Source organism: Gopherus evgoodei, chromosome 18 (genome assembly GCF_007399415.2).
Source record: "Gopherus evgoodei ecotype Sinaloan lineage chromosome 18, rGopEvg1_v1.p, whole genome shotgun sequence".
Lineage (NCBI taxonomy): Eukaryota > Metazoa > Chordata > Testudines > Testudinidae > Gopherus > Gopherus evgoodei.
In genome coordinates this window covers 19,027,235-19,054,990 of record NC_044339.1, presented here as the reverse complement: position 1 = coordinate 19,054,990, position 27,756 = coordinate 19,027,235, and the positions used below count along the sequence as shown (strand labels likewise).

The window sequence follows — 27,756 nt, the reverse complement described above, 5'->3', positions numbered from 1 at the left end:
TGCATTAAACCTTTAATTACACTTGATCAAATTCCTGCTGGTGCTGGGCATAGGAAGAATTTGCAAGCCTTTTGTCTTGATTTGTTTTCCCCACCCTGTTTCCTTCCCACAGCCTGCCTGCCTGGTTCATTTGGGAAGGACTGTGCCAGCCGCTGCGACTGTCCCCCAGGAACACCTTGCAACCATGTCACTGGCCAGTGTGGCTGCCCTCCAGGATTTATGGGCCACGGATGTGAACAATGTACGGAGGAGGGAACAGCCCTTCTACAGTTACTAGCAGAGTCCAGGGAACTAGACGGGTCAATCCATTACTACTAAAAAAAACCCAATGCGTTGCCAAATAGCAGCTCACACTTTGGCAGGCGGAGCATGCCCACATAATCCTAGCAGAGCAAAGGCAGCCAAGTGGGAAACCAGAGCAGCATATTCCATCCAAAGGATTAGCAATAAATCAGAGAGAAAGAGCTCCTGTGGATATGAGCAAGTCTGGGAGAGACAGAGGCATGTGAGCACATTCTTCAGTGCTGTAAGTGTATGTATTTCAGATCTCTCCGTGCATGTGGGGATGCATGATTGCAGAGGGCATCTAGTATCTGAAAATACTTCCTATCCTCTTCAATCCCACTCCTTTGTGCATCCTAGCAACTACCCCCCATGCTCCTCACAACAGGATACACCAGCGAGACTGGTTCCCATTTCCCCTTGCTTTGAGTGGCAGATGTAAGACCATGCGCGCTGAAAGCCATTCTAAATCTTGGCTCTGGGTTTTGATACCAATATGTCCTGCTCTATAGTGGAATTCTAAATACGACATACAATAGGGAGCGGGCTTTGTGGGGAGACCAAGAGCTCCTACAATAATGCTGTGGTGTTTTCATCTCTTCTTCTTACAGCCTGTCTGCCAGGGACCTTTGGGCTGAACTGTGCTCAGGCTTGCCAGTGCCCAGAAGTGAACCAAGACTGTCACCCTGTCACTGGGGAGTGTATCTGTGCACCTGGTTACCATGGAAGAAATTGCCAGCTAAGTGAGTTTGCGCTAAACTTTGTCTTCCGTGTTGTCAAGGTTCATGTGACTTCACCTACAGCGTCTCTGCTGGATGCTAGCCAATCAGGGACTGTGTCCTTCAGGGCATAAGCTGATCATCTTGTGGGGTCAGGAAGGAAGTTTCTAGTAGCATTCACAATTAACTAAACAGAGGAGAGGGGACTCCACCTTCCTCGGCAGCATGGATAGTAGTCATGACCAGGAACTGAACTCCAGGAACCTTGGGACCGCTCCAATATGGCACCTCCTGCATTCGGATTGGCTGTCATCCCAGGTTCCCACTCTTCTTTCCTTTCCCCTCACTCGTGCAGCTTGAGAGTTTTTTTTAAAACATTTCCCAGGTTATGTCTTTGTGAACCTTGCCAGTCACGGGGGAAATGACTCTGCCCAAGCAGGCGTTTTCTGTTCCCTTTGGTCCTCTGTCTGTCCCTGCATCCTCACACATCCATCCATCGATCCACACCCATACATGCACGCTCTCTCACCCATACACACACTTTCTCTTACTGATTAGTGAGTTGCATTTTGTGCCATCAAAAACAATTTAATATACACAGGTACCACATTCTGCCATTTCCCATCTAACCCAGGGCTATGTAGTATGATCAACAGAGAACTTTTTCCTGTAAGAGTAAAACTCCTTGGATCAGTTTCTCTCTGCCAAGAGCAAGGAGAGCTATTGAGAGATGCTTTCACCTTCCTCCTTTTGACTGCGCAACTGGAGGAAGGGTGGGGATTGATGGGCACCTTATTGCAACCCTCTTGAAATAATCTCCCCCAATTTCATTTTTGCTCAAAGTTTTCTATGCAGTGCTTTTTTAAAATGCATTTTCACGGCACTAATAGCTTTTCCATTAGGAGCCTCCTTGAAAAACAGGGATGTAGCTGATGATTTTGTATAGTTCTAGAAGATTTGCTTAATGCAAGATAAAATGGGGAATTGGGCCTGCTTTTGAGCAGCCACGCCTAGGAGCTGTGAGCACTTCCCCGTGCTTTGTGCTGTGCTTTATGTCCGCAGGTGCTGGGAGGATGAAGGAACCCAGGATGGCCTTGCGCTTTCATTATTTCTGTCACAATATGTGGGTTGTATCTAATCAAAACAGTCCACTCCATCATGCAGTCCATTAGGCCACAACAGACCTGGCTTCCTGAATCTTCCTCTTGCTGGGGTGCATGTCGTGTCAGCAGGGCCGCTTTCTCTGGCTCACCATGAGATCTTTGTTCGGATTAGTCAGGAAATCAGCAGCTTCTCACTCAAAATAGACAGGAAATGACCTTCTCCCACCTCCTGTCACTGAGTGAAGTGAATTGGGTGGTGTCACTCTCTGGCATCTGTTCATGCCAAGAGCATTTACTCACCCATGTCAATTGTTGTATGAGCAAGTAAACCAGGGTTAACGTCTTCACAAACATTTATGTTGATGAGTAAATCGGCGGACCCCTTGGATTGCCAACGTGCCGCACACTGTTTCGAATCATCTTGCCTTGTCAGCGACCTAGTGTTTAGTAATAAAGATTGGGGAGGAGACGCTTGCATTGTGAATGTCAATGCACATGCCACATGATCAGTGTCCGGGCTTTGTCGTTTTTCTAAGCATTGGGGTTTTTTTAATTCCCCCCCAGGATGTTCAGCCGGTTGGTATGGCCTCAATTGTGAGCAGCAGTGTAAGTGTAAGAATGGAGGACGCTGTGAGGCCGCCACAGGGACATGTCAGTGTCCCGCTGGGTACGTCGGCGCTGACTGCAGCATTGGTGAGTGTGCAGGGTATTGCCTGGGGAAGTCTGAGACTGAGTAGCAGGCTGCTTTAAATCTCGATGGGGTGAATCTTGGCGTTAGCTGCCCACGTGCAGCTTCCTTTGCCGCCATGCACATGGATGAGATGCTTCAAGAGAGAAGCAGCTGTGATGCAGGTCACAGTCTAAGAACATTGCAGGCAGATTTCAAGCAGCACATTTGCCTTCCAAGTCCAGCTTTGCAAAACATTACACTGAGTATCTTCCACTGCCTAGTTTTGAGATGTCTGCTAGCAGGGGATGTTCTGGGAGGGAATTCTCAATTAGTGCTGAAATGCATGGACCATTCCTCCTTCCTCTGACTCCCAGTGACTCCTGTTTTTGATGATTCACTGTTCAGAGCTACAGTAAAAGCAAAAATCCATAAGTTTGGGGTGTTTCTTACACTTGAAAGGTTTTAGACATTAGCAGCGGAAGGGATTCATATAGTAAATGTGGCACAAAAGAGAATACCCCCCCCCTTACAAAATACTAATAATCTCCTCAATGCAGAAAAATCTTGACAGCTTTGGTTCGTCTTCTAAGAACAGGGTCATGAAGCTTTTTCCTCTTGGGTTCCAGCAAAATGTTTTCTGTCAAAAACGCTGCAGGACCAATAGTGACCCTGCCAAAAATACCCTTGGGGAAGGGAATTTTCTTCTTATTCATTGGGGAGGGGTGTTTTTTCTCCATGCGCTGTTATGGGTCTGATGATGCAAAAGAAAGGGAATTGCTGCAAAGATTCAAGCTGTTGCCAGAATGGATTTTACCAGAGGGAGCTACAGAAACAGGTAGGAGTTTAAGATGATCATGATGTGCAGAGAGATGATTTCATGCTTCCTAACAGTCAGGGTGGCGAAGCACTGGAATAAACTCCCTAGGGAGGTTGTGGAGTGAGTCTCCATCATTGGAGATTTTTAAGAGCCGGTTAGATAGACACCTGTCAGGGATGGTCTAGATAATACTTAATCCTGCCATGAGTGCAGGGGACTGGACTAGACAACCTCTCGAGGTCCCTTCCAGTCCTATGATTCATGGCATGAGTGGCTCATCTGCAGGGTCAGGAAGGAAGCCTTTCTCCCAGGAACAACACTACACCATCGGCTGTGTGCACCACATTTTCTTCCTTTGAAACACACAGGAGAGGCTGTCTGCTATTACAGCTCCTAAGTAACTGATTTAATTTCTTGCTTTTATTGAAATTGGAATCGCTTTCTTCCCGGGGGGGTCTCCTGCATCATAATGGCTGCCGTGTGTGGAAGTGCTGCATTAATCTGGCAGTTCACCCTGGCACCATCTCATTGCTTGGCTCTGGAGCCTCTGTTAAAATGCTTTCATCCTTCAGCGCAAGCGATCGAGATGGCTCGTTTCGCCTCTACCCAATCAGACCTAAGATCACAGAGTTAGTGGCAGAGCCTTGAAAAGAACCCAAGGTTCCTGACTCCTTGTCTCAGAGCTCTAACCACAGACACGTTCCCCTCCAAGCCAAACCTAAGCTCTTCTGTTTCACACCACAGCCTGCTTCTAAGAATACTAATGTCACCATCTCTTAGGGAAGTGACTCCTCTCTGCTCCCCTTCCCTAGGCTGCCCCATCGGTCGCTATGGCAAGGAGTGCACGCACCTGTGTTCCTGTGGAGAAGGAGCCACCTGTCACCATGTGACAGGCATCTGCATTTGTCCAGCAGGAAGAACTGGTCCCAACTGTGAACACGGTAAGTATTAACCATGGTGCCATTTAACCAAGACTGGGTATTTCACCACCGGGTTTGGAAAGGGCTGTAGGGTTGGGTACAGGCAAGCTACCCCAGCCTCATTGGTGTAGCGTCTGTTTTTGATCACATCGGGATTTGGGTTCCCACGCGCTCCTCCTTTGTCTTTTTCAGTCTGCCAGAAAAACCAGTACGGGGCAGGCTGCAAGCAGACGTGCTCCTGCCAGAATGGAGGAATCTGCCACACGGCCGACGGCTCCTGTTTGTGTGGGCTTGGGTGGACCGGGAAATTCTGCGAACTGGGTAAACCCCCTGGAGGTGCTCTGTCCTGGCACCAGCCTGGCAACTGTTAAACTGAGTTTGTGTTTAGAATTGATGCCCTCTTTGCAATGGCCACATGCATAGCTGTGCCCTCTCTCGCAGGGCACCCTGTGCGGCCCGGCCTGGACACAGGTCACCCGCCGCACAGGACGTGCTCGCGTCTGAGCCGTGCGCCAGTTACTCTCTCTGAAACGTGTTCCCTGCAGAATGCCCACCAGGGAAATATGGCGCCAACTGCCAGCTGAACTGTGCATGCCGGAATAATGGGACTTGTGACCAAGTGACAGGAGCCTGCCACTGCCGCAGAGGGCACTACGGGCACTTATGCGAGCACAGTAAGTTCAAGCAGCAGAACGGCGGCTCCTTCTGCCCTCCGAGGCTGTGTTGTAAAGACGTTTAATGTGAGCGCCAGGGGACATAAGGTAGAGGGGCGGATCTGACTCGCAGGGGGGCAGTCTGAACATCACAGCAAGGGAACGGCCCAGTGGCACCATCACTTCCATACACACACGCAGCTGGGGAGGGGTTTGGGCTAGATCTCAGGAGGTCCATCGAGTCTAGTATCCTGCTTCTGGCAGAGGCCAAAACCAGAGGCAGCAACATACTGTAAGAGCTCTTGGTAATTCACATGGCCAGCTCACCACTGCTCTGTCCTGGGGAGGGGTCAACAGGAGGCATGTGGAGAAAGCAGCCTGTTGAGCCCTGACCCGTGACACTTGTGAAGCTAGTGTTGGTCATAACATTGCACAGCCCAGTTGAAATTGCACTGCAGCGTGTGTGTGGCAGCCCTGTACTCCACAGGCAGGTTATCAGGCACGTTAAAGAAGCTGTCGGTTTGAATGTCCTGTCCTGTCCTTTGTGTGTGCTTGGAGTGTGCACACATAACCTGACCCACATTAGCAACTGCTTAAAAACAATCCAGAGTACAAGAACACAGCAACATGGGCCATACTGTAATGTCAGAACTATTTTGTTTTGTTAGTGTGCTCGGGTCAGACAAATACAAACCCAGATTCCTTAGCAGTAGTGTGGGAAAGGCAGTGCTACCACACACCTGCATCAAAGGGAAAGATTGGCACATTTTGGGTAGTGGACTGAACAGGGACACTGGATTTATGGCTTATAACAACGATCTGTAACCCAGCAACAAAACCCTTTTTGTCCTATGACTGCAGAGGTGTTAATGGGTCACTCTACCTGGAATGGTTCCTTAGAACCTATGCTTACTAAACACCCTGTTCCATCTTGCATTTAGCTGTGATGCTCAGAGCGCCTTGCGCTAATCTGAAGAAGAGCTCCATGGGGCTCAGAAGCTCTCTCTCACCAACAGACAGTGGTGCAATAAAAGATATCACCTCACCCACCTTGTCTCCCACCTGACATTTTGCATTTTTCACCTTAAATCTTCCCCTTGTTCACTAAAACGGAAGAGGACTTCCATGGGCAAAGCCTACCATGGCCTGCCCAGGATGTCAGTGAAACAGTTCAGATGGGTGAAAAGTGAGTTGTTGTATTCCAAGCTTACATCTTTTTTGCTATTGCGATCCATGGAAAGAGTAAGACTTTACGTTCAACACCCTTCCTGAATTTCCAGAGCTGACTGCGGATAGTTTGCCAGCTCTTTGTTCACTGTATGTACAGTGCCTGACAGAATGGGGGCCTGCTCTGTGAGTGGGGCTCCTAGGCACTACAGTAATAAACAAACAGGGCTTTGGAGTTGTGCTCCAGCTCCAGGCAAAAATCTGCTTCGCCGGGCTCCGCTCCTAAGTCTGATAATAAATGATGATGATTTGTGGATCCAGTGTGCAGCTAAAAGAAAGCCTGCGAGCAGGCTACTGGCTGCTGTCCAAGTGTCAGAAAGACCTCTGTGTTGGGAGGGATTAACCAGTGCAGGAGTGTCCCTCTGCATCTCGAAACTTCCCCATGTAAAGGGCTTACGCCTTCCTCCCGTGGGTGAGCAGGAGCTGGAGCTGGTGGGACCCCCAGCAAATAAGGTGTCAGTGAAGTGATCTGTGTTTACTAATGAACTCTCCAACTGGCTTCTTTCCCAGCCTGCCCTCCAGGTTTCCATGGACTTCGTTGTCAGGAGTTGTGTGATTGTCAGAATGGCGCAACTTGTGACCCAGTGACCGGTCAGTGTCTGTGTCCTGCTGGCTTCCACAAAGACCGCTGTCAGACAGGTAGAGATCACTTCAGCGTATTTCCCATCCAAAGGTGACGTCTTCTCACTGCATAGGCAGGGCCCAGTGCTGCTGTCTGTGAATGTACTTCCAGCTGGCACGAGTGGGGCATTGTGGAGAAGGTACTGCTGGCAAACAGGCTGGGTGTTAAGATAATCTTAAAAGGGCTCTGGCTCTGGCACTATGAGGTAGTATTTGCTAATCAGAGTGCTTGCCATCCACTTGTCAAACCCACTGAGGTAGGAAGTAGTGCCAGCCCCACTGTGGTGTTCACAGAGGTAGGGAAGGTGGGGACAGCAATGGAACCCTGGAGTGCTGTGATTTCTTAGATGCCAGTTTTCTGCTACCTTGAGCCAGTTGGAATGACTCAAATTTAGCCAAGCAGAGGCACAAAAACACATAAATAATCAAGCAATTCGTTCTCTCTCCCCTAAGATTTTCTGTTTTGCCCAACACCCCCTGGAAATAATTACTAAACGGAGCGTAGAGCCGGTGCAACCATTTAGGCAAACTAGGCAGCTGCCTAGGGTGCCTAGTGGTTGAGGGGTGCCTAAAAGTCCCCTCAGGCAAGGAAGTGGAGTGGAGGTGAGCTGGGTGGGAGGGCTACCCACAGTAACGGGGGGCGGGCGCGCACAGGGGAACAGCTCTGTGCCCCAGCTCACCTCCACTCTGCCTCCTCCGCTGAGCACACAGCCCAGCTCTCAGTCTCCTCCAATCAGTGCCGCAAGCCTGGGCGGGGAGGAGACAGAGCCGAGGTGAGCTGGGGAGGGGGGGAGGAGGAGGGAAGTCTCCCCAGGCAGGGTTAGGTGCTGTGGCGGGGGGGGAGTCTCTCTGGGCAGAGTTAGTTGCCGTGGGGGGATGAGGGGAGGGGAAGGGTTAGCTGTCGCGGTTGGGGGGTATCTGCTGTGGGGGGGGGGACTGCCTGGGTGGGGGGGCTGAGTTAGCTGGGTGAGGGGTGCAAGGTGGAAGTGTGGCACCCTAGGTGAAACTTCCTTGCACTGGCCCTGACTGAGTGCACAGGGCCAATCGCCACAACAGACTCAGCTTCTGTCACAAAAGTCAGTGACATGGGCCTCCTACTGACAGGGCGTAGCCCTGGCCCTGCCCTCAGAGGGAAAACGCATGCAGGGTTTCCTGGTGCCTTGAGATCAGTTCCACGTAAAGAAGATTGTCTCTTGTCTTGGGCGGTGAGGCCCACAGGATGGGGAAGACTGGCTGTGTGAAAAAGCATAGTCCAAAGGGCCAGAGAGCCTTGGGCTGCCCTTCACCCTTTCTCTTATGCTAACAAACAGGCTGCGAGGAGGGGCGGTACGGCGAGTGTTGCCAGCAGTTGTGTGACTGTGAAGGAAACGCACCATGTGATCCCGTCAGTGGACGCTGCCTGTGTCCGCCTGGAAAAACTGGCACCAAGTGTGACCTGGGTGAGTGTGGATTATTTGCAACAGACATAACAGGTGTGCAAGTGATGATGTTAGGACAGCTGTGCTATCAATCCCCACTCTCCTGTCTGGGGCTGGGACTACTAAAGGGAGGGGCATTTTTGTGGCCTAACCAGAAGACATCGGATCTGGGTCTTCTTGCACCAGCCTTACACTAATGTAAGAGGAGAATTGTGCCCGTTGGCTCTGTAGGTCACATTCATAGAACAGTTACTGAAGTAAGTAAGTTCTATAGCATGAGTGGGGAGGGCTGGATGGCTCCAAGTGCTCCTATGAGATGAGATGTGGGGCCATTTATCTCTACATCTCCCAGCAGTGACTGAATGCAATGGTCCGTCTCGCCCTTAGTGGATGGGTGGCCCTATCAATCAATCAATCACAACACACTCCTCTGCCCTGATTGTTAGCTGGAGTCAAGAAGCCAACAACTGAATGGAACCTGAACTCCCCTCTGGGCCCTTGGGGTGGTCGAACCAATCCAGGGATAAGGTACAGCCTGTCCTATCCCTCTCCTGGGGCAAAGTGCCCCCTTACCTTTCACCAGGTCTGTGCTTCATTCTGTCACCTCAATATCAGACAATGCTTAGACAGAACTGCCAGCTAACGCACTGAAATACTTCCAGCTCCTCCAAACAAACAAACAAACAGTCTCTCTGCCTTTCTTCTCTCTCCAGACTGCCGCCCGGATAAATTTGGCCCAGATTGCGCCCTGACCTGTGACTGTGCCTCTGTCAACTCTTTCTGCAATGCTCAGAATGGCCAGTGCACTTGCATTAATGGGTACATAGGCCCTATGTGTCAAGAAGGTAATTTCAGGCAGCAATGCTGCTATTTCCATAGTTCCCACTGTCACCCCGCACCAGTGACTGATTGCAAAGGTGGGGCAAGATGAAAAGGGTTGTGGCTTAGTGCTTTTAATATGGGGGCACCCCCGCCCCCCCCCCAAGAACTGTCGTCATGCCCTCAGGGTTTGACATTTTGCAGGACTAGTACAGCCTAGTGTAGACACGATCATCAGCTAAAGCAGCCCCGTGGCTTGGACCTGACACACTATCACCAAAGGTGTTTCCATTAGGCAGGTACGGGCTGGGTACTAACAGCAGTGATGCCATGGCAGTGTGATGCTAGCTAGGACATGCCTTCCTCAGGCAACTAGCTACATTAAAGCTAGCTTGGGTAGCTCTACTCTAGAGAAAACCAATCGCATCTGAGAAGGTATGAATCAGTCCAACGGGCCAGTGGTGGCATCCCACAGCAGAGGTGAAGAGGGCAGTTTGACCTATGCTCCTGCTCCTTCTATAAGATTTCACATTGTTCTGTCTTCTCTTGTAGCTGTGGCAGCTAGAATATCCTACCTGTTTGCTCCCGGGAGAGATGTCCAGCCTGTGAAACATTAGGTCATATAGCCACCATGTTCAAGGAGAAGAAGAGTCAGCTTGTAAACAAGCCCCTGGTCTTTCTCTTTGCTAACAGTAACCACCCAGGAGTTCTTTTGGTGACCAAATACTGGGCCACCTGCAATTCAGCCTAAGAGGTTGGAGACCATTGTACACAGCTCACTCACCTCTGCAAGGAGACACTGAACAAGTGTCTAAAAAGCCACGCAGCTGGAATAACTGCTCTTGGAATGTCATGCTCGATCACACACTTAGGGAAGCATTTCATTTTTACTCTATAATAGAGATACAGTAGTTCAAATGTGGTTTTTCTCCAGTAGGCAATTATTGGACAGCTGTAGCTCAGTCTCTAATTTGTTTTTCATTGTTGGTCTGGAATTGTAATCAATCCAAATACATATTTATGTAAGGTATTTATGGGAAGATGTACAAATGTGTTTTCATGCTTGGTAGCCAAAGATCCCCGGCACCAGTGTGTGGATGTGCTGCATCACTGGATTTCTGAACTTGTGAGCAGTCTGTCATTGGAGTTTACCATTGGCCACAGTGCTGTAATAAAACGAACATTCAGTAAGTAAGTGGGTCATAAGAGCACTCGCATTTATGTACTGTAAGTCCTGGTCGACAAGGACTCTGGGGATTGTGCAAACTTTGAGACTTGACTTACTTACAGGTGAGTGCTTCTTCTGGCATCACATGAAACGCAATGTGGTTTGTAGTAGTATGTATATCAAATAATGGCTTGGTGTAGCATAGTAGATCAGACGCCGTTTTTGTAACCTCATCTTTCATCAAATGAGCAATGCATCTTTTTGCAAATAAATATTTGGTCAGGACCCGAGGAGCTGAGCTATGAACCTGTTTAGCTCGGAGATGTGTAAAGGCAAGTTGAAGGTGTTCTGCACTCTGTTCCACTGCACAAACTTAATCTTGTAAAGCAAAGTTTCTTGTACCCAGCTGTGGCAAGGGAGGGTGTAACATATGACGTTAGTTAGTTAGCCGCTCATTTGATGAAAAGTTATTTTTCCTTCCTAGGTGGAGCACTTTGCATTTGTCTTTATTGAACTTCATCCTGTTTACCTCAGACCATTTCTCCAATTGGTCCAGATCGTTTTGAATTTTGACCCTGTCCTCCAAAGCAGTTGCAATTCCTCCCAGTTTGGTATCGTCCGCAAACTTAATAAGCGTACTTTCTATGCCAACATCTAAGTTGTTGATGAAGATATCGAACAGAGCCGGTCCCAAAACAGACCCCTGCGGAACCCCACTTGTTATATGTTTCCAGCAGGATTGGGAGCCATTAACAACTACTCTCTGAGTACGGTTATCCAGCCAGTTACGCACCCACCGTAGAGTAGCCCCATCTAAATTGTACTTTCCTAGTTTATCTATAAGAATATCATGTGAGACCGTCTCAAATGCCTTACTAAAGTCTAGGTATATCACATCCACCGCTTCTCCCTTATCCACAAGGCTCGTTATCCTATCAAAGAACGCTATCAGATTGGTTTGAGAGGAGTTGTTCTTTACAAATCCAAGCTGGCTATTCCCTATCACCTGACCACCTTCCAAGTGTTTGCAGATGATTTCTTTAAGTACCTGCTCCATTATCTCATCATGTCTGTGTTCCATCATCTGCTCAAAGCTCCTTGTAAACTCAGCCAGAGTTTCCAGCTGCATCTCCAGTCCTCTCATCTTTTCTTCCAGCAGCTCTATCAGGCGGCACTTCATGCAGACGAAACTCCTTTCAGGTGCCCCCTCCAGGACCAGGTACGTGCCACAGCTACTGCATCTGGTCATCCTCAGTGTGTCTGCACCTGCTTCCTGTGCCTGGCAAGCCATGCCTCACAGTGCACCGCAGGCCACCCACAAGCCCTGGGCTGCTGGCAGACCCCTGCCCCTTCCCTTGGCTGAGTGCCTGCCTGGGTTCTCTGCCGTGGCCTCCCCTGTGGCCTCCCCCTGGAACTCCCACTGAAACTCCTCTGTTAGCAGCTCTGTTGGCTGGCTCCTGTGCCGCTGCAGCTGCCTGTGCCGCTGCCTGAGGGCCTGGCTTCTTAGATAGGACCCCTAATCAGGTACGCCCCGCCCCCAACCCAGGGCTCAGCCTCACTCCCAGCACGCAGCCCCAGCAGCCCGCCCACACACTCCCTCACACTCACACAAACTCCCCAATATCATACAGCAGGTGTTCTAGCAATCTTCCATTACTTTTGTGAGGTCACTGATTATTCTTTAAACACATCCAGCTTGTTTTCCGTGTCTGCATTGTCTTTATGCACCAGCCCCAATGACTTGACAAGCAGATAACCCCTTATTTTCAAATATTTGCCCAAGACTCAGACTTCCTACCCAGGTTCTCAACCAATTACCCTTCTCTTTCCCAAACAAACACCCAAACACGGCAGAACAATTCCCCCAGGTTACATTGTTATTCTCAGCCCTTGGCGTTCTAAGCCTGTAGCAGCCTCTGGCTCCCTCACACAGGCCCATTATCATCTGAGTAACACATTCAGTGCTGGTCTTGGCAGACTGGATCATCGGCAGATGGGATCTTATCACTTAACTCAGTCACATGACACTGCATTTGTCTCTGCAATTGGCTGGCCTCAAGGATGTGCACACACACAGGATAAGCTCGCAAGCCCCTGTCTCTCTGGGCTAGTCTACACTACGGGGGGAAATTGATCTTAGATACACAACTTCAGTTACGTGAATAACGTAGCTGAAGTCAAATATCTAACATTGGATTACTCACCCGTCCTCACCACGTGGGATCAATGGCCACAGCTCCCCCTGTCGATTCCGCAACTCCATTGGGCTTGGTGCAGTTCCGGCATCGATATAAGCACGCTCAGGGATCAATATATCGCATCTAGATGAGAGCTACAATGGACAGTCTTTTCATTTGAGGACTAGGACATTTGTATTTTAAGTTGAAATATCACTACTTGGTGAAGTCATTCAATGGCCACCTCAGCTATCCAAGCTGCCAGGCTATGCTCATGGTCCTGTTTGAGTTTTACAGTCAGATGGATTCCTACAGAAAAACTAGAACTGCCCCAAAACAAGGCATCTGGTGCCGCCTAACATTTATTTGGGCATAAGCTTTGGGGGTAAACCCCCCCTCTTCTTCAGATGAATGGCAGTTCCATTACTTATTTACAGCAGTTGTGCTGACTACATCAATAATATCATGGCTCAGGTTCCATTTACCCTGCAACCCTTCCATGTCAAACATCCTTGTGTCTATGCAGGGGCCTACTGAAGTCAATGGCAAAGCTCCCATTGATTTTACTGGTGCCAGACTCTGTTCCTGATGTCAGTTTCTGCAATATAAACAGCACCCACAGGGTGAGGCAAACAGTCAAAACCCCAAATCTGAAGTAGCTGGAGGCGTGGCCATTTTCATTCCATGCAAGTTGCATCAGGCCCTTGTGCTCAACTCTAGGCTCTGGAATGCTAGGAAATGGAGTGTGCAGAAGGAAATGCACAGACTCCTGCAGTATTGTCAATTAATCACAGCTATTCCAACAAAGGCAGGGGTAAGACTCCGTGAACTTTTCCTGGAGAAGTCCTATCATAGCACTGCTTGTGAAGAGACATCTGGGGCAGGGGTTTCAAAAGCACAAAATATCAATGGGAGCAGAGTTACGCCATTTGTTGGAAAATGCTAGTTCATTAAAACCAAAACTGTTTTGCAGGAACAGATCAGGTTCAGTGACATTTTCTGTTCAGGGAAACAGTTTCTAAATTGTTGCAATCTCCTGTTTGGACATTTTGAAAGTAAGTTTAAAATACACTTGAGGAAAAAGGTTGACATCTAAAGCGATATTTGAAATGATCAAAATGAAGCCTTTCAATCTGATTTTTGTTATTTACTATTTTGTGTTTACATTTCAACTTTTGGGGCCTGATTTGGGATTGGAAAATTATCCCCTCCTGCCTCTAATACTCAGTGCCGTTGAAAATCCTGCCCTCGTTATTATCAAAACCATTTCGCTACATTTGGGAGCTGTCCTGAGCCCACAACACAGTTGGCCCATCAGGGGTCTGGCCCAGCTGCTCTCGTGATTCCTACCACACTGGCAATTACGGTTTGTCAGCTGATCACATTAATGGGTAGAGACCGATCTAGGTCTATAGTAAGACAATGTTTGTTTATACTGCCTCTCAAACCAGGGACATGAAAGGGCTCCATGCTGTTTAGTTGTAACTTGTACACCTGTCAAATTAAAATAAATACTGTAAACTGTGTCTGATTTTAATCACCCTTTTGTTTTAAGTACCATTAATAATTGGTAAATGCAAACATCAGAGCTGTACTTAAGCCCTCTACCTCTGTGCTCTTAGCAGTGATATGCTACCTTGGGCCCTGTTCCTACTGACCTCGTTGAAACATCTTTCTTTGCCAGTAATGCACAACCTCTTTCTTGGACTGAATAACCACTTTGGTTTAGGCTCAACCGGGTCTTAGCTCAGTGGTAGAAGAGAGAGGTGGAACCCTCCTCCTCTAATTTGTCAAGAGGAGGTTCTTGGTGCGTTGAACATTAAATTAACCTTAAACTTTAAAAATGACAAAGTCATTTACAGTTAATTTTTTGGGCACTTACCATGCTTCTGTCCAAGATTCCTAGGAAGAAGGTGACGCCCTCGGGACTGACTGCTGACACCATCAAGAACAAATTGAACTGTAGCTGGGTCAATGCGGTATCAATGGCACTGCAGAGCAAAACATTCAGTATTGCTTTGTCCTCTGCATTCAACAGGGGGACATAGCTTGGTCCTGGCTATAAAGAAAGTAAGTAAGTGTATTTTGGAGATATGAAGCAATGAAACCATATTCCCTTTAGCTTTTATTCTAATCCAAACCAGGTACCATTTTGTGGCGTTTGACATAATACTGTGTCTAGCACTCTCCACTTCAAAAGGAGTACAAAGTAGAACATAAATCTAACAGTTTCACACATACAGAATGGGAAGAGACTGTCTAGGAAGGACTATGGCAGAAAGAGATCTCGGGGTCATAGTGGACCACAAGCTTAATAAGAGTCAACAGTGTGATACTGTTGCAAAAAAAGCAAACTTGATTCTGGGATGCATTAACGGGCCTGTTGTAAACAAGACACGAGAAGTCATTCTTCCGCTTTACTCTGCGCTGGTTAGGCCTCAACTGGAGTAGTGTGTCCAGTTCTGGGCACCGCATTTCAAGAAAGATGTGGAGAAATTGGAGAGGGTCCAGAGAAGAGCAACGAGAATGATAAAAGGTCTCGAGAACGTGACCTGTGAAGGAAGGCTGAAGGAATTGGGTTTCTTTAGTTTGGAAAAGAGAAGACTGAGAGGGGACATGATAGCACTTTTCAGGTATCTAAAAGGATGTCATCAGGAGGACGGAGAAAACTTGTTCACCTTAGCCTCCTATGATAGAACAAGAAGCAATGGGCTTACACTGCAGCAAGGGAGGTTTAGGTTGGACAGTAGGAAACAGTTCCTAACTGTCAGGGTGCTTAAACACTGGAATAGATCGCCTAGGGAAGTTGTGGAATCTCCATCTCTGGAGATATTTACAAGTAGGTTAGATACATGTCTCTTAGGGATGGTCTAGACAGTTTTTGGTCCTGCCACGAGGGCAGGGGACTGGACTCGATGACCTCTCGAGGTCCCTTCCAGTCCTAGAGTCTATGAGGCACAGGGGATAAGCTCAGACGAGCGGATAGAAGCAGGACCAAAGAACTCTGAGGAGGGGCTGCTGGGTGAGGAAAGTGGACAGTGGAAGCATGTGACTAGGAGAACCAGGCAGAGGAAAAGATGGGCCAGCGATGGAGAAACAGAACTCAGGAACAGGTTCACCAAGTTGGAGAATGAAGATGGAGCACAGCAGGCTGCTGAAGGAGAGAGGGCAAAGAAAAAGAGACGAGCAGCTAGTCCTGCAGAAGGAGGGGAGGAGTCAATGGAGGCGACACCAAGTATGAGCCCTAGGAGGATTGTAAGGGCGAATGCAAATCGAGAGGACACGCGGCCAGCTGGTGTGGGGGATAGACCGGAGAATCGCACTGTCGCCAGGAAAAGGCAAGTCTACGTGATTGGACACTCTTTACTGAGAAGAATAGACAGGCCCGTAACTAGACCTGATCGGGAGAACAGGAGGGTGTGCTGTCTGCCAGGGGCTAAGATACAGGATGTGGACCTGAGGCTGAATAGGATCCTAGCGGGAGCGGGAAAGAATCCGTTGATTGTCCTTCACGTGGGTACGAACGATACGGCTAGTTACTCGCTGGACTGTATCAAGGAGGACTATGCCAGACTGGGAAGACGCTCAAAGAAATCGAGGCTCAGGTGATCTTCAGTGGGATTCTGCCGGTTCCTAGAGCGGGGCGACAAAGGAGTCGACAACATTATGGCGATCGACAGATGGCTCCGGCATTGGTGTTATAAGGAGGGCTTTGGTATGTACGGTCATTGGGAAGCGTTTACGGATAGACGACTGTTCCCTCGGGATGGACTTCATCTAAGTAAGGAGGAAAATAGAATTCTAGGATGGAGGCTCGCCGACCTCATCAAGAGAGCTTTAAACTAGGAAGTTGGAGGAGATGGTTGGGAGACGTTCGGGAGATCTCCACGTCGGAATATAACCCGGAGAGGGAAGTAAACAAAGTGAGAGGGGATACCCTTGCGGACCAAAGAATCGATCCGAGGAGGAATAGTGGATTAGAAACCAGATTAACGGGTGAAGCTGGTGGTAGAAGGTCTGTGCACGACGGGGGAAAGAATGTCACTGACGCCAAACGCCAGAAATTAAAATGTCTGTACGCTAATGCGAAGAGCCTAGGTAACAAGATGGAGGAACTGGAGCTACTGGTGCAGGAAGTGAAACCGGATATTATAGGGATAACAGAAACCTGGTGGAATAGTACTTATGACTGCTGTCTAGCAAAGACAGGAAGAAAGGCAAAGGTGGTGGAGTAGCCTTGTACATCAATGATGGGATTAACTGTAATGAAATAAGAAGCGATGGAAAAGACAGAGTCTGTCTGGGCAAAAATCACACTGGGTAAAAAAGCAACTAGAGCTTCCCCTGAGATAGTGCTTGGGGTGTGCTGTGGACCGCCGGGATCTGATTCGGATATGGATAGAGACCTCTTTAATGAAGTAAACACAAAGGGGAAATGTGTGATTATGGGAGACTTCAACTTCCCGGATATAGACTGGAGGAGGAGTGCTTGTAAGAATAATAGGGGTCAGATTTTTCTGGATGTGATAGCGGATGGATTTCTTCATCAAGTAGTTGAAGTACCTACGAGAGGAGATGCCATTTTAGATTTGGTTTTGGTGAGCGGTGAGGACCTCGTAGAAGAAAGGGTGGTAGGGGACAACCTTGGGTCGAGTGATCGTGAGCTGAGTCAGTTCAAACTACATGGAAGGATACACAAATGTAGATCTGGGATTAGGGTTTTCGACTTCTCGAGGGCTAATTTTAAAGAGTTAAGGAAATTAGTTAGGGAAGTGGATTGGACGGAGGAACTTGTGGATTTAAATGCAGAGGAGGCCTGAAATTACTTTCAGTCGCAGCTGCGGAAATTGTCGGAAGCCTGCATCCCGAGAAAGGGGAAAAAAACCATGGGCAGGAGTTGTAGGCCAAGCTGGATGAGCAAGCAACTCAGAGAGGGGATTAGGAGAAAGCAGAAAGCTTACAGGGAGTGGAAGAAAGGCGGGATTAGCAAGGGAAGCTACCTTGGTGAGGTCAGAACATGTAGGGATAAAGTGAGGAAGGCTAAAAGCCGCATTGAACTGGCCCTTGCAAAGGGAATCAAAACCAATAGTAAAAGATTCTACAGCCACATAAATAAGAAGAAAACAAAGAAAGAAGTGGGGCCGCTATACACTGAGGATGGAATGGAGGTTAAGGATAACCTAGGCGTGGCCCACTATCTACATAAGTACTTTGCCTCAGTTTTTAATAAGACTACTGAGGAGTTTAGCGATGATGGAGGGATGATAAACGGGAATGTGGCTATGGAGGTGGATATTACCGCAACTGAGGTAGAGGCCAAACTCGAACAGCTTCATGGGACAAAATCGGAGGGGCCGGACAATCTCCGTCCGAGGATATTAAAGGAACTGGCGCCTGAAATTGCGAGCCCGTTAGCGAGAATTTTTCAGCAATCTATAAACTCGGGGGTTGTGCCGTACGACTGGAGGATTGCTAACGTAGTCCCTATTTTTAAGAAAGGGAATAAAAGTGATCCGGGTAATTATAGGCCCGTTAGCTTGACGTCTGTAGTCTGTAAGGTCTTGGACAAAATTTTAAGGGAGAAAGTAGTTAAGGACATAGAGGTCAATGGTCATTGGGACAAACTGCAACATGGATTTACTAAAGGTAGGTCGTGCCAAACCAATCTGATCTCCTTCTTTGAGAAGGTGACGGATTATTTAGATAAAGGAAATGCGGTAGATCTAATCTACCTCGATTTCAGTAAGGCGTTTGACACGGTTCCGCATGGGGAACTGTTAGTTAAATTGGAAAAGATGGGGATCACTGTGAAAGTTGTAAGGTGGATAAGGAACTGGTTAAAGGGGAGACTCCAGCGGGTCGTCTTGAAGGGTGAACTGTCAGGCTGGAAGGAGGTTACTAGTGGAGTCCCTCAAGGATCGGTTTATGGGACCGATCTTATTTAACCTTTTTATTACCGACCTTGGCACAAAGAGCGGGAATGTGCTAATAAAGTTTGCGGATGACACGAAGCTGGGGGGTCTTGCTAACACGGAGAAGGACAGGGATACTATTCAGGAAGACCTGGACCACCTTGTAAACTGGAGTAAGAGTAATAGGATGAAATACAATAGTGAAAAGGGCAAGGTCATGCACTTAGGGTTTCGTAATAAGAAATTTAGATATACGTTGGGGACGCATCAGTTGGAAGCGACGGAGGAGGAGAAGGACCTGGGGGTATTGGTCGATAGCAGGATGACTATGACCCGCCAATGTGATACGGCCGTTAAAAAAGCAAATGCGATTTTAGCATGCGTCAGGCGAGGTATTTCCAGCAAGGATAAGGAGGTGTTAGTACCGTTATATAAGGCGCTGGTGAGACCCCATTTGGAATATTGTGTGCAGTTCTGGTGTCCCGTGTTCAAGAAGGATGAATTCAAACTGGAACAGGTCCAGAGACGGGCTGCTAGGATGATCCGAGGAATGGAAAACCTGCCTTATGAAAGGAGACTTAAAGAGCTTGGCGTCTTTAGCCTGGCCAAAAGAAGGCTGCGGGGGGATATGCTTGCTCTATATAAATATATCAGGGGGGTTAACGTTAGGGAGGGAGAGGAATTATTTAAGTTTAGTACTAACGTAGGCACGAGGACGAATGGGTACAAACTGGATATTAGGAAGTTTAGACTTGAAATTAGACGAAGGTTTCTAACCGTTAGAGGAGTGAAGTTCTGGAACAGCCTTCCGAGGGAAGTAGTGAGGGCAAAAGACTTATCTGGCTTTAAGACTAAGCTTGATAAGTATATGGAGGGGATGTTATGATAGCATAGTTCAATTTGGGCAATCGATCTTGGATTATCACCAGATAAGTCTGCTGAATGGTCTGCGGGGACATGTTGGATGAGATGGGAACTGAGTTACTGCAGAGAATTCCTTCTTGGGTGCTGGCTGGTGACTCTTGCCCACATGCTCAGGGTTTAGCCGATTGCTATATTTGGGGTCGGGAAGGAATTTTCCTCCAGGGCGGATTGGCACGGGCCCTGGAGGTTTTTCGCCTTCCCCTGCAGCGTGGGGCACGGGTCGCTTGCTGGTGGATTCTCTGCAGCTTGAAGTCTTCAAACCAATTTTGAGGATTTCAATAACTCAGTCCTGGGTTAGGGGTTGTTATAAAAGTGGACGGGTAGGGTTCTGTGGCCTGCCTTGTACAGGAGGTCAGACTAGATGATCATATTGGTCCCTTCTGACCTTAAAGTCTATGAGGGATAGCTCAGTGCTTTGAGCATGGGCCTGCTAAACCCAGCATTGTGAGGTCAGCCCTTGACGGGGCCACTTAGGGATCTGGGGCAAAATCAGTACTTGGTCCTGCTAATGAAGGCAGGGGGCTGGACTCTATGACCTTCTAGGGTCCCTTCCAGCTCTGTGAGATAGTTAATAATATATGGAGATACACCTATTACTGGTAACACTGCAATTGCATAAAGATCACTGGATATCCAGTGATTGTCCTATAGATAAAAAATGTTTCATGCTGGACTAGACATTTAATATTAAGCTACATACTGCATAGCAAAAGCATATCAGGGATAGGTCTATCAATGACTGTTTAGTCACCCATGATCTAGGTGTCCTGAAACCTCTGAATGCTAGAAGCTGGGACTGGATGACTAGATAATAGCCCGGGAAGCAGCTGGCAGCAGCCCCTCTGGAAAGATTGGAAACTGGACGAGCTGGACCATCGATCTGACCCACAGTGGCCATTCTTATGTTGTTACGCTATTTCCAAAGGGGTTTTGACCTATTTAAAAAGCAGGCAGCAATTCCTGGAATGTTTGGGGCTAGTCACTAACTGACAGTGTAAATAAAAGTTGAGAGCCCTGGCCTAAGCAGCAGAGGATTGACATGCACCCGAACACTGTTTCCAAGCAAAGCTCTGGGAAAGCAGAGTCAGGCCCACGCTGAGAGAAAATTGTATCAGTGATAAGACAAGAACGCTCTTCACTGGCTGCAGTGCTTCGTACCAGACTGAGCTAATCCACTCCCAGAGGCATTTGTCTGTTAAGTCAATCCTTTGAGTCAAGGCCACAACTAATGGACAAATGTATTTGACTGGAAATGGAGAACTTAATATCCCATTTCTTAATCAATCAGATTTGCAGCTTTCCATTCTCTTGGGAGACTAAGCTGGAGGCTTTCACCGCTCTGAGAAAGATAAATCTGTTGTCCAATGTCAAAAGTAGCAAGAAGCAAAACATTTGTTTCCTGACTTCCATTCAGCACTGTGTGCTGAGTTAGGATTGCTGGTGTGTGGACCTGGAGGGCAGATAACATTTAGCTGTTTTGTTTTGTTTGGTTCCTGAGACTATCATCGTGCATCATGTGCCAGAACAACAGTCCATGCATGCGGAGTTTTGAATTTCATGTGGAATCCACAAATATACTATTATTTTAACATCTGGTATTCACTACCTGCCAGAAGCCAAAACACTCAGTGAGTGCACAGTGCCAATCCTAGTCCAGCATTGCTGTGATTTACTTTTAACGAGTAATCTGACCCTTTATAATTGACACAACTCGCACGCACTGAACGTTTCAGCTGTGGAGCGCCCAGCACTTGACAAAGATGGGTCACTGTTACCCTGATTCTAGAGCTAGAGAAACTCAAGTTGTGTGATGGAACTAGAATTTTACAACATCCATAGGACCTCAATATAGGACTGAGAGTCAGTGGCTGTTTATGACATCCATCTCCTCTGCTTCTCTTACCTCCCAGTGCTTAGCTAAGGCAAAGATGCCTTCCAGCTAGAAGCACAGCACAGACACGTCTCTCGTGCTCAGCGGCATCATTGCAAGGGGTGCATCCAGAGTTACAATAAAGGTAGGTGCCCGGGAGACAGAGACGCTACTCAAAGAGTAGTTATCAAAGGTTTGCCATCAATCTAGGGGCATCCCACACTAGTCAATATTTTCCTTAATGACTTACTTGGAGTGGAGATAAATTTGCAAGCAAGCAACACCAAGCTGGAAGGGGTTACTAGCACTATGGAGGATAGGATTAGAATTCAAAATGACCTTGACAAACTGGAGAATCGATCAGAAATCGACAAAGTGAACGTCAATAAAGACAAGTGCAAAGTACTTCACTTAAAAAAGGGTGGGGGAGGGGGGGATCAAATGCAAAGGACACCCTGGAGGAATGCTTGGCGAGGTGGCAGTGCTGCTCAAAAGGAGCTGGGGTTATAGTGGGTCAACACAGTGATGCACTTGTGACAAAAGCTAATATTCGGGGATGCATTAACAGGAGTGTCACATTGTCCTGTTCTACATATAGCACTGGTGAGGCAGCACTATGTCCAATTCTGGGCCCTACCCATTAGGAAGGATTGGGGACACACCGGAGAGAGTCCAGAGGAGAGCAACAAAAGTGATCTCTGAAAACCTGACCTCGGAGGAAAGGTTAAAAACCTGGGCAGAATTAGTCTTGATACTGTAAGGGCTGTTCTAAATAGGATGGTGATCAGAGGTTCGCCGTGGCCACTGAAAGTAAGACCAGAAGTTACATGCTTAACCTGCAGCAAGGGAGATTGAGGTTAGATATTGGAAAAAAACTTGCTGTCTCTCAGGGGAGTTAAGCTCTGGAACAGGCTTCCAAGGGAGCTTGTGGAATCCCCAACAGCACTGGAGGATTTAAGAACAGGTTGGATAAACACCTGCCAGGGATGGTCTAGGTTTACTTGGTCCTGCCTTCCTGCAGGGGGCTGGACTCGAGGACCTCTCAAGAATTCTAACCATCAAAGTGCAGTCACGGACCCAGCTGGGATGGGACAGCAAAAAGATGAAGGCAGAATTCAGACAGTTTGAGAGGCCCAAACAGGTACGAGCTGCATGTGCCAGCAGCAGCAGCAGCACAGATCACGTGCAGCGTGCAATGCATTCAAATAGCAGCCCTCCCCTTTGTGGCTCCAGCTGTGGTGATCTACGCTGTCTATTCCCCAGACCCCCCCATGAATTAAACTTTCAGACACTTGCTTTATCACTCCTATGGCTGAGATTCCTGATTCAAGGGCTCGGCTGTTGCTAAATATAAAACTACCTTTTGAACAATACCCAGCACAAAAGTCCTATGATAATGCAGCAAGTAGCACAGTGAGCTGAGCCTTATCCAAACGCTCATCTGCAATCGAGCGTGCATGTCGCACTAAGGCTTGCGTTTCTGCAGCTTAGGCTGCCACCTAGCGACCATAGCAATTAAGGCTGTCCAACCATTAAAAGAAATAATCACAATTAATCACAAGATGTAAAAATAGTTGTGATTAATCACAGTTTTAATCCTACTGTTGAATATCAATTTAAAATTATAAATATTTGTGGATGTTTTTCTACATTTTCAAATATATTGATTTCCATTACAACACGGCCTACAAAGCACACAGTGCTCACTTTATAGTATTGGTTTTGATTATTATTTTTACAGTGCACGTTTGTAAACCAAAGAAATAGCATTTTTCAGTTCCCCTCATACAAGTACCGTAGTGCAATCTCTCGATCGTGAAAGTGACATTTAGAAATGTTTTTAACGTAACTGCACTCAAAACCCAAACTACGTAAGACTTCAGAGCCTACCGGTCGAAGCGCGAAGGGGCACAGGAATGTTTAGCGTGCCTGCCACGTAAATGCCTCGCAACGCCGGCTACACCAGTGCCACGCAAACGCCTGTTCTCACTTTCAGGGGACATTGTAAATAAGAAGTGGGCAGCATTATCTCCCGTAAATGTAAACAGACTTGTTTGTCTGAGTGATTGGCTGACCAAGGAGGACTGAATGGACTTAGTATTTTTCAATTCACCTCACTTGGTTTATGGTGCAAATATTTTTAAAATCAATTATTTGTTTTGTGTGAAGCACGTGCATTAACTGTGATTAATTGACAGCCCTAATATTTCATCGCAGGACAGTTTAGCATGAAAGACAGTTCTATAGCGCTATCGATCTCAGGGTCTCAAAGCGGGTCACAATTCCCTATGAGGTAAGGATCATCCCCACTTTGCAAACGGAGGCTCAGAAAATTGAGGAGACTTACCCCAGGTCATGCAGGAATCTGCAGCAGAGCTGCAAATAAAATCCAGATCTCCTAGATCCCATCTAAGCACAAACACAGTCTCCCCAATAAGCTCATTGTCCATCTCTAATTTGTCCCTGCAGGAAAAACGGAGAACAGGTCAGGTGTATTCCTGAGTTGGTCTGTTCCAGAGACTTTTGACTAACCCACATCACCCACCCTTAGCACTGCAAACAAAGCTAACTGCAGTGGTGGGAAGGAGCCATTTTGGCCCCGTCTGAGCAGAACTCTCCTAAGCAGTGAGGCCTTTTCGCTTTGGGATCTGACTTCGCCTTAAAAGAAACCAAAACGAAACCCACTGGCAGCGTTCGTTCTGGGACCGGGTTTAAAACTCACCCTCCAAGCCAGGCAACGTGACAGAGCCTACCTGTAGCAGAGAACAGTCACCACCAAGTCACTGAAAGCCCATGGACAGGTGCTGACGGGGCCACGAGACGTGCTGCAAGGTAAAGCAAGGAGAGGGATAAGGAATGAAACCTGGCAGGCTCAGCCACACTAACTCTTGCATTTCCCCCACCCTCCGAGGATGCCTGTGCGCTCCTGAAAGCGGCAGGGGGGACAGAACGGTCAAGTGAAGGACCCGCAGAACAGGGAATGAAGAGGCGGCAGCAGTGCTGGTATCCTGCTAACACACCTCACGTCGGACATGAAGCGAGTGGTTCAAGGCAGGGGCGGCGCCAGGGTTTTTGGCGCCCTAGGCGAGAGTCCTTTCACGCTCCCGGTTGCTGGCGGCAGTTCGGCGGGGGGGTCCTTCTGCGCTCCCGGTCTTCGGGGCACTTCGACAGCAGGTCCCGGAGAGAGTGAAGGACCTGCTGCAGAATTGCTGCCGAAGACCTGGAGTGTGGAAGGACCCCCAACTGCCAAATTGCCACTGAGGAGGGCAAAATGCCACACCATCCCAAATCCTGGTGCCCTAGGCGACCGCCTAGGTCGCCTAAATGGAAGCGCTGGCCCTGGTTCAAGGCCAAACTTCCTTCCGTCTCCAGGCTGACATGGAGGGGAGGCACCAGTGCTGAGCATGGCCTTTGGGATGTGGACACCTGGCAGCCCGCGCCCCATACAGCCGCCATAAATGCCAGTCACTATCCGCCTGCACTTAAACAAAGACCCGACATGACCTTGACCCCCAAGACACAGCAGGTTTAGCCCCACAAATGCCAAACAATTCTTACCTTACAGCTTTGCCATGGGAAGTCAGCTGCTCCTGCCTGCATCAAGCCAGGCCTCTTTCACAGCAATGCAATGACTGCCCCAACTGAAAAGCAAAAGCCTCATTCGCTGCATGGAAACTCCCCCGCCTCCCCCAAAAGGGGGGGGGGAGCAGCAAGTAACTACTTTGTACAGGTTTTGAAACTCCCATTTCTATTTAATACACATTTATGTCGCTCCTGGAGTTTTCCCCCATTTGACATTTCTGAAGGATCCATGCAGGCTGCCAGTCTAGCTTTCCTGAATGGCTATATATTCCTCTGACTGTGTGATGTTCTACACAACGCCTCCAGATAACTTCTCTTATTGTATTAACCAGACTTCTCGCTGAGTAGCTCCAGTGACACAGAACCAGCAAACCCTCTTGCCGCTCATAACAAATCAGGAAGTTTAAATGTTTGCTACATACACTATACCCAGATGACGTGAACACTGCTGTAAGTAACAATTACAGGCTCAAGGTGCTAGAAGTCCAGATTGGAGCGCGCACACACACACACACACACACACACGCACTCTCTCTCTCAGCTTGGCATTCAGGTCATTTATGCCCAGCCAGCAAATCCAAGTTGCAGGGCGTACTTATAATGGCGTGGAATATTAGAACGGGCTCACACAGCCATGCGAGGCGTGAAACGCAGTACTGTCTGCAGTGCATGTCTGTCCCCCCACCCAAACACAGAGGCCAGAGTAATTTCAAACACATTTTCCCACTAAAGCAAGACAAAAGAAAAAAACCATTTGGGGAGACCAGAGAACCGGAAGGAAGAGAGGGGGAGCCAAAGCTTTAATTCTTTCCATGAGTAAAACCGATGCCCAGGGGATTCCTTCATGTAAAAAGCTTCACTCAACAACGTGCTTGCAATGGCAGAGCAGGCTGAGCTGCAGGAGACCGCCCAGCAGAACCGTAGAGTACGAACCGTGCCCAGTGGGAGGCTCGCCGCTCTCTGCATAGCCAGGGACGATCTGTTACACGAACTGGCTACAAAGGCTTTCGTTGCTAAGAATTCCAACTCCCTAAGCCGTTCCTAGGGCGGGAGGTCACGAACAAGTTCCTTCCTGGTCAACTTACGCCCCTCAGCCAGACCTATAAAGAACAGTCATTGGCTCAGACAGTCCTGCATCCCAGCCCTTCTCCCTCTTCGCTGTGTGTGTACAAAGAAGCCATATCAGAAAACAAAGCAAGATATTTCATTTGTCTCAGACTGCAAAGAGGGAGCAGTTTGTTTGCAGCCACATTACCATTCCCAGCTTTGAACCTCATTGGAAAACAGCCCCCCAAAGCTCCCGGCGATCACACCAAAGGGTAACCAGACTCCCAGCGTTTTAATCTGGAAAAAGAAATTAAGTTGCTCATTCCTTATTCTCTTGGGTGGGGAAAGAGAAGTCTGGAAAGTCTGTCCTGAGAAATCCTCATTCTAATCAATACGTATCAGATGCCCGTCTGTAAAAACGTCCCTTACATAATGACAGAGACTTTCCTACATTCCCAGAATTTAAAGGCAGTTACAGGCCCTGCTGTTAAGAGGTAAACTTCATTAAAATGCAACCAAACCTCCCCCAGTGCCCAGTAGTCGCTACCTGCAAGTTGTTTCTCCTTGGTGAGGCGACGACAGAGAGGAGAGGAACCTCGGAGAGGACGTAGTGCCGAGCGTATAAATGATGCGTCCGAATCACTGGTGGCAATAGTGATTTCAGGTGCTTTAGGTGACTACGAGACTCCAAGCCTGAAGAACTCCAGTTCTGGGGCTGTGGAGGTGAAAGTCTTTTAACCCTGCAATGTCCCCCCAGGTGCCAGGCCCCCCTCACGATGGTCAAGGTCTCCTCATTGTATCGGCTTCAGTTCCCACCGCCCTCGTGGACTCTGTTTCGCCAATAGCCTTGCTGTGCTTCCTGGAGAAATACCGCATGGCCAGCGGTTCTGAGCACAGCGAATCGGCTGCTTTCTCACACGTTTAAACCGTCTGCCGGGAGCACTCGGGGGGAGCACAGAGCAGCATTCAAAGGGGAATTCAGGCATCCTTCACACCTCTCTAAGCCTGCCCTGGGTTTTCCTGGAATCCAGGCTCCCAGACAGAACACAGTAACCAGCACCCTAATACTACGCACTCAGCCTTATTAAAGCCAGGTGCTAAAATACAAAGATTACATGGCACAATCCTCCAGTGACTCCAAGCTATTCACATCCTCCAGGCAGTCTGGATCGGCCACGGTGCTGGCTGAGACGATATTTCCATGAAACACCTTGGGGGGGGTGGGGGATAGAGGGAGAAATACATCTGAGTGAGTCAGACTCTAATGAGCCCACTCCTGGCCACAGACAGAGGCTGCAGGTGGGTTTGAAAGGCTGCCTCTATTCCCAGCTCTCGAGAGCTCTTTGGTGGGCTTGGCTCACAGCATGCTCAGTAACAGAAACGCTGGTGGCTGCACAGCCAAACCGGTACCTCTGAAGGGAAGCGGAGCAGCCACAGGTTACGACAGGTTTGCTAGATCAGCACTACTGACCAGAGGGAACTCCCATTACAGCTGTTTGCCTTGTACCCAGGCCGCTGGCTAGTTCCAGTTTTTCCTCACTTGTTAGCTCTTTCCTTCCCCGTCACCCTTGCCTTAGCATTTACTCAGGGAGTTGATGGGGTCGGGATGAAAGGGAGGGAACCAGAATCCCAGATATCAGGGTTGGAAGGGACCTCAGGAGGTCATCTAGCCAACCCCCTGCTCAAAGCAGGACCAAAGATTGCAATGGATAAAATTAATCCACCCCAAAGGCCCCTACGTCTTCGAGCCTCCACGGCAGTCACAGGATCACAAAGCTGGCTTCCGGGCACTCTTCCTTCTAAGCCGTGAGAGGCCTCCTTGCAGCC

At 48.3% G+C, this 27,756-nt stretch overlaps 1 protein-coding gene across 8 annotated transcripts in view; it reads left to right on the top strand.

The window, feature by feature from the left end:
- Positions 1-10,927, top strand: part of MEGF6 (multiple EGF like domains 6) — a 236,829-nt gene extending 225,902 nt beyond the window's left edge. For all 8 annotated transcript variants that reach the window (XM_030537922.1, XM_030537925.1, XM_030537923.1 and 5 more), the window contains 10 exons: positions 113-241; positions 894-1,025; positions 2,669-2,797; positions 4,404-4,532; positions 4,704-4,832; positions 5,057-5,185; positions 6,902-7,030; positions 8,323-8,451; positions 9,144-9,275; positions 9,802-10,927. In XM_030537922.1, the coding sequence (XP_030393782.1) occupies positions 113-241; positions 894-1,025; positions 2,669-2,797; positions 4,404-4,532; positions 4,704-4,832; positions 5,057-5,185; positions 6,902-7,030; positions 8,323-8,451; positions 9,144-9,275; positions 9,802-9,866 (1,232 nt within the window). In that variant the 3' untranslated portion in view covers positions 9,867-10,927. The remainder of the gene's footprint in view (positions 1-112; positions 242-893; positions 1,026-2,668; positions 2,798-4,403; positions 4,533-4,703; positions 4,833-5,056; positions 5,186-6,901; positions 7,031-8,322; positions 8,452-9,143; positions 9,276-9,801) is intronic.
- Positions 10,928-27,756: the final 16,829 nt, after the last annotated feature.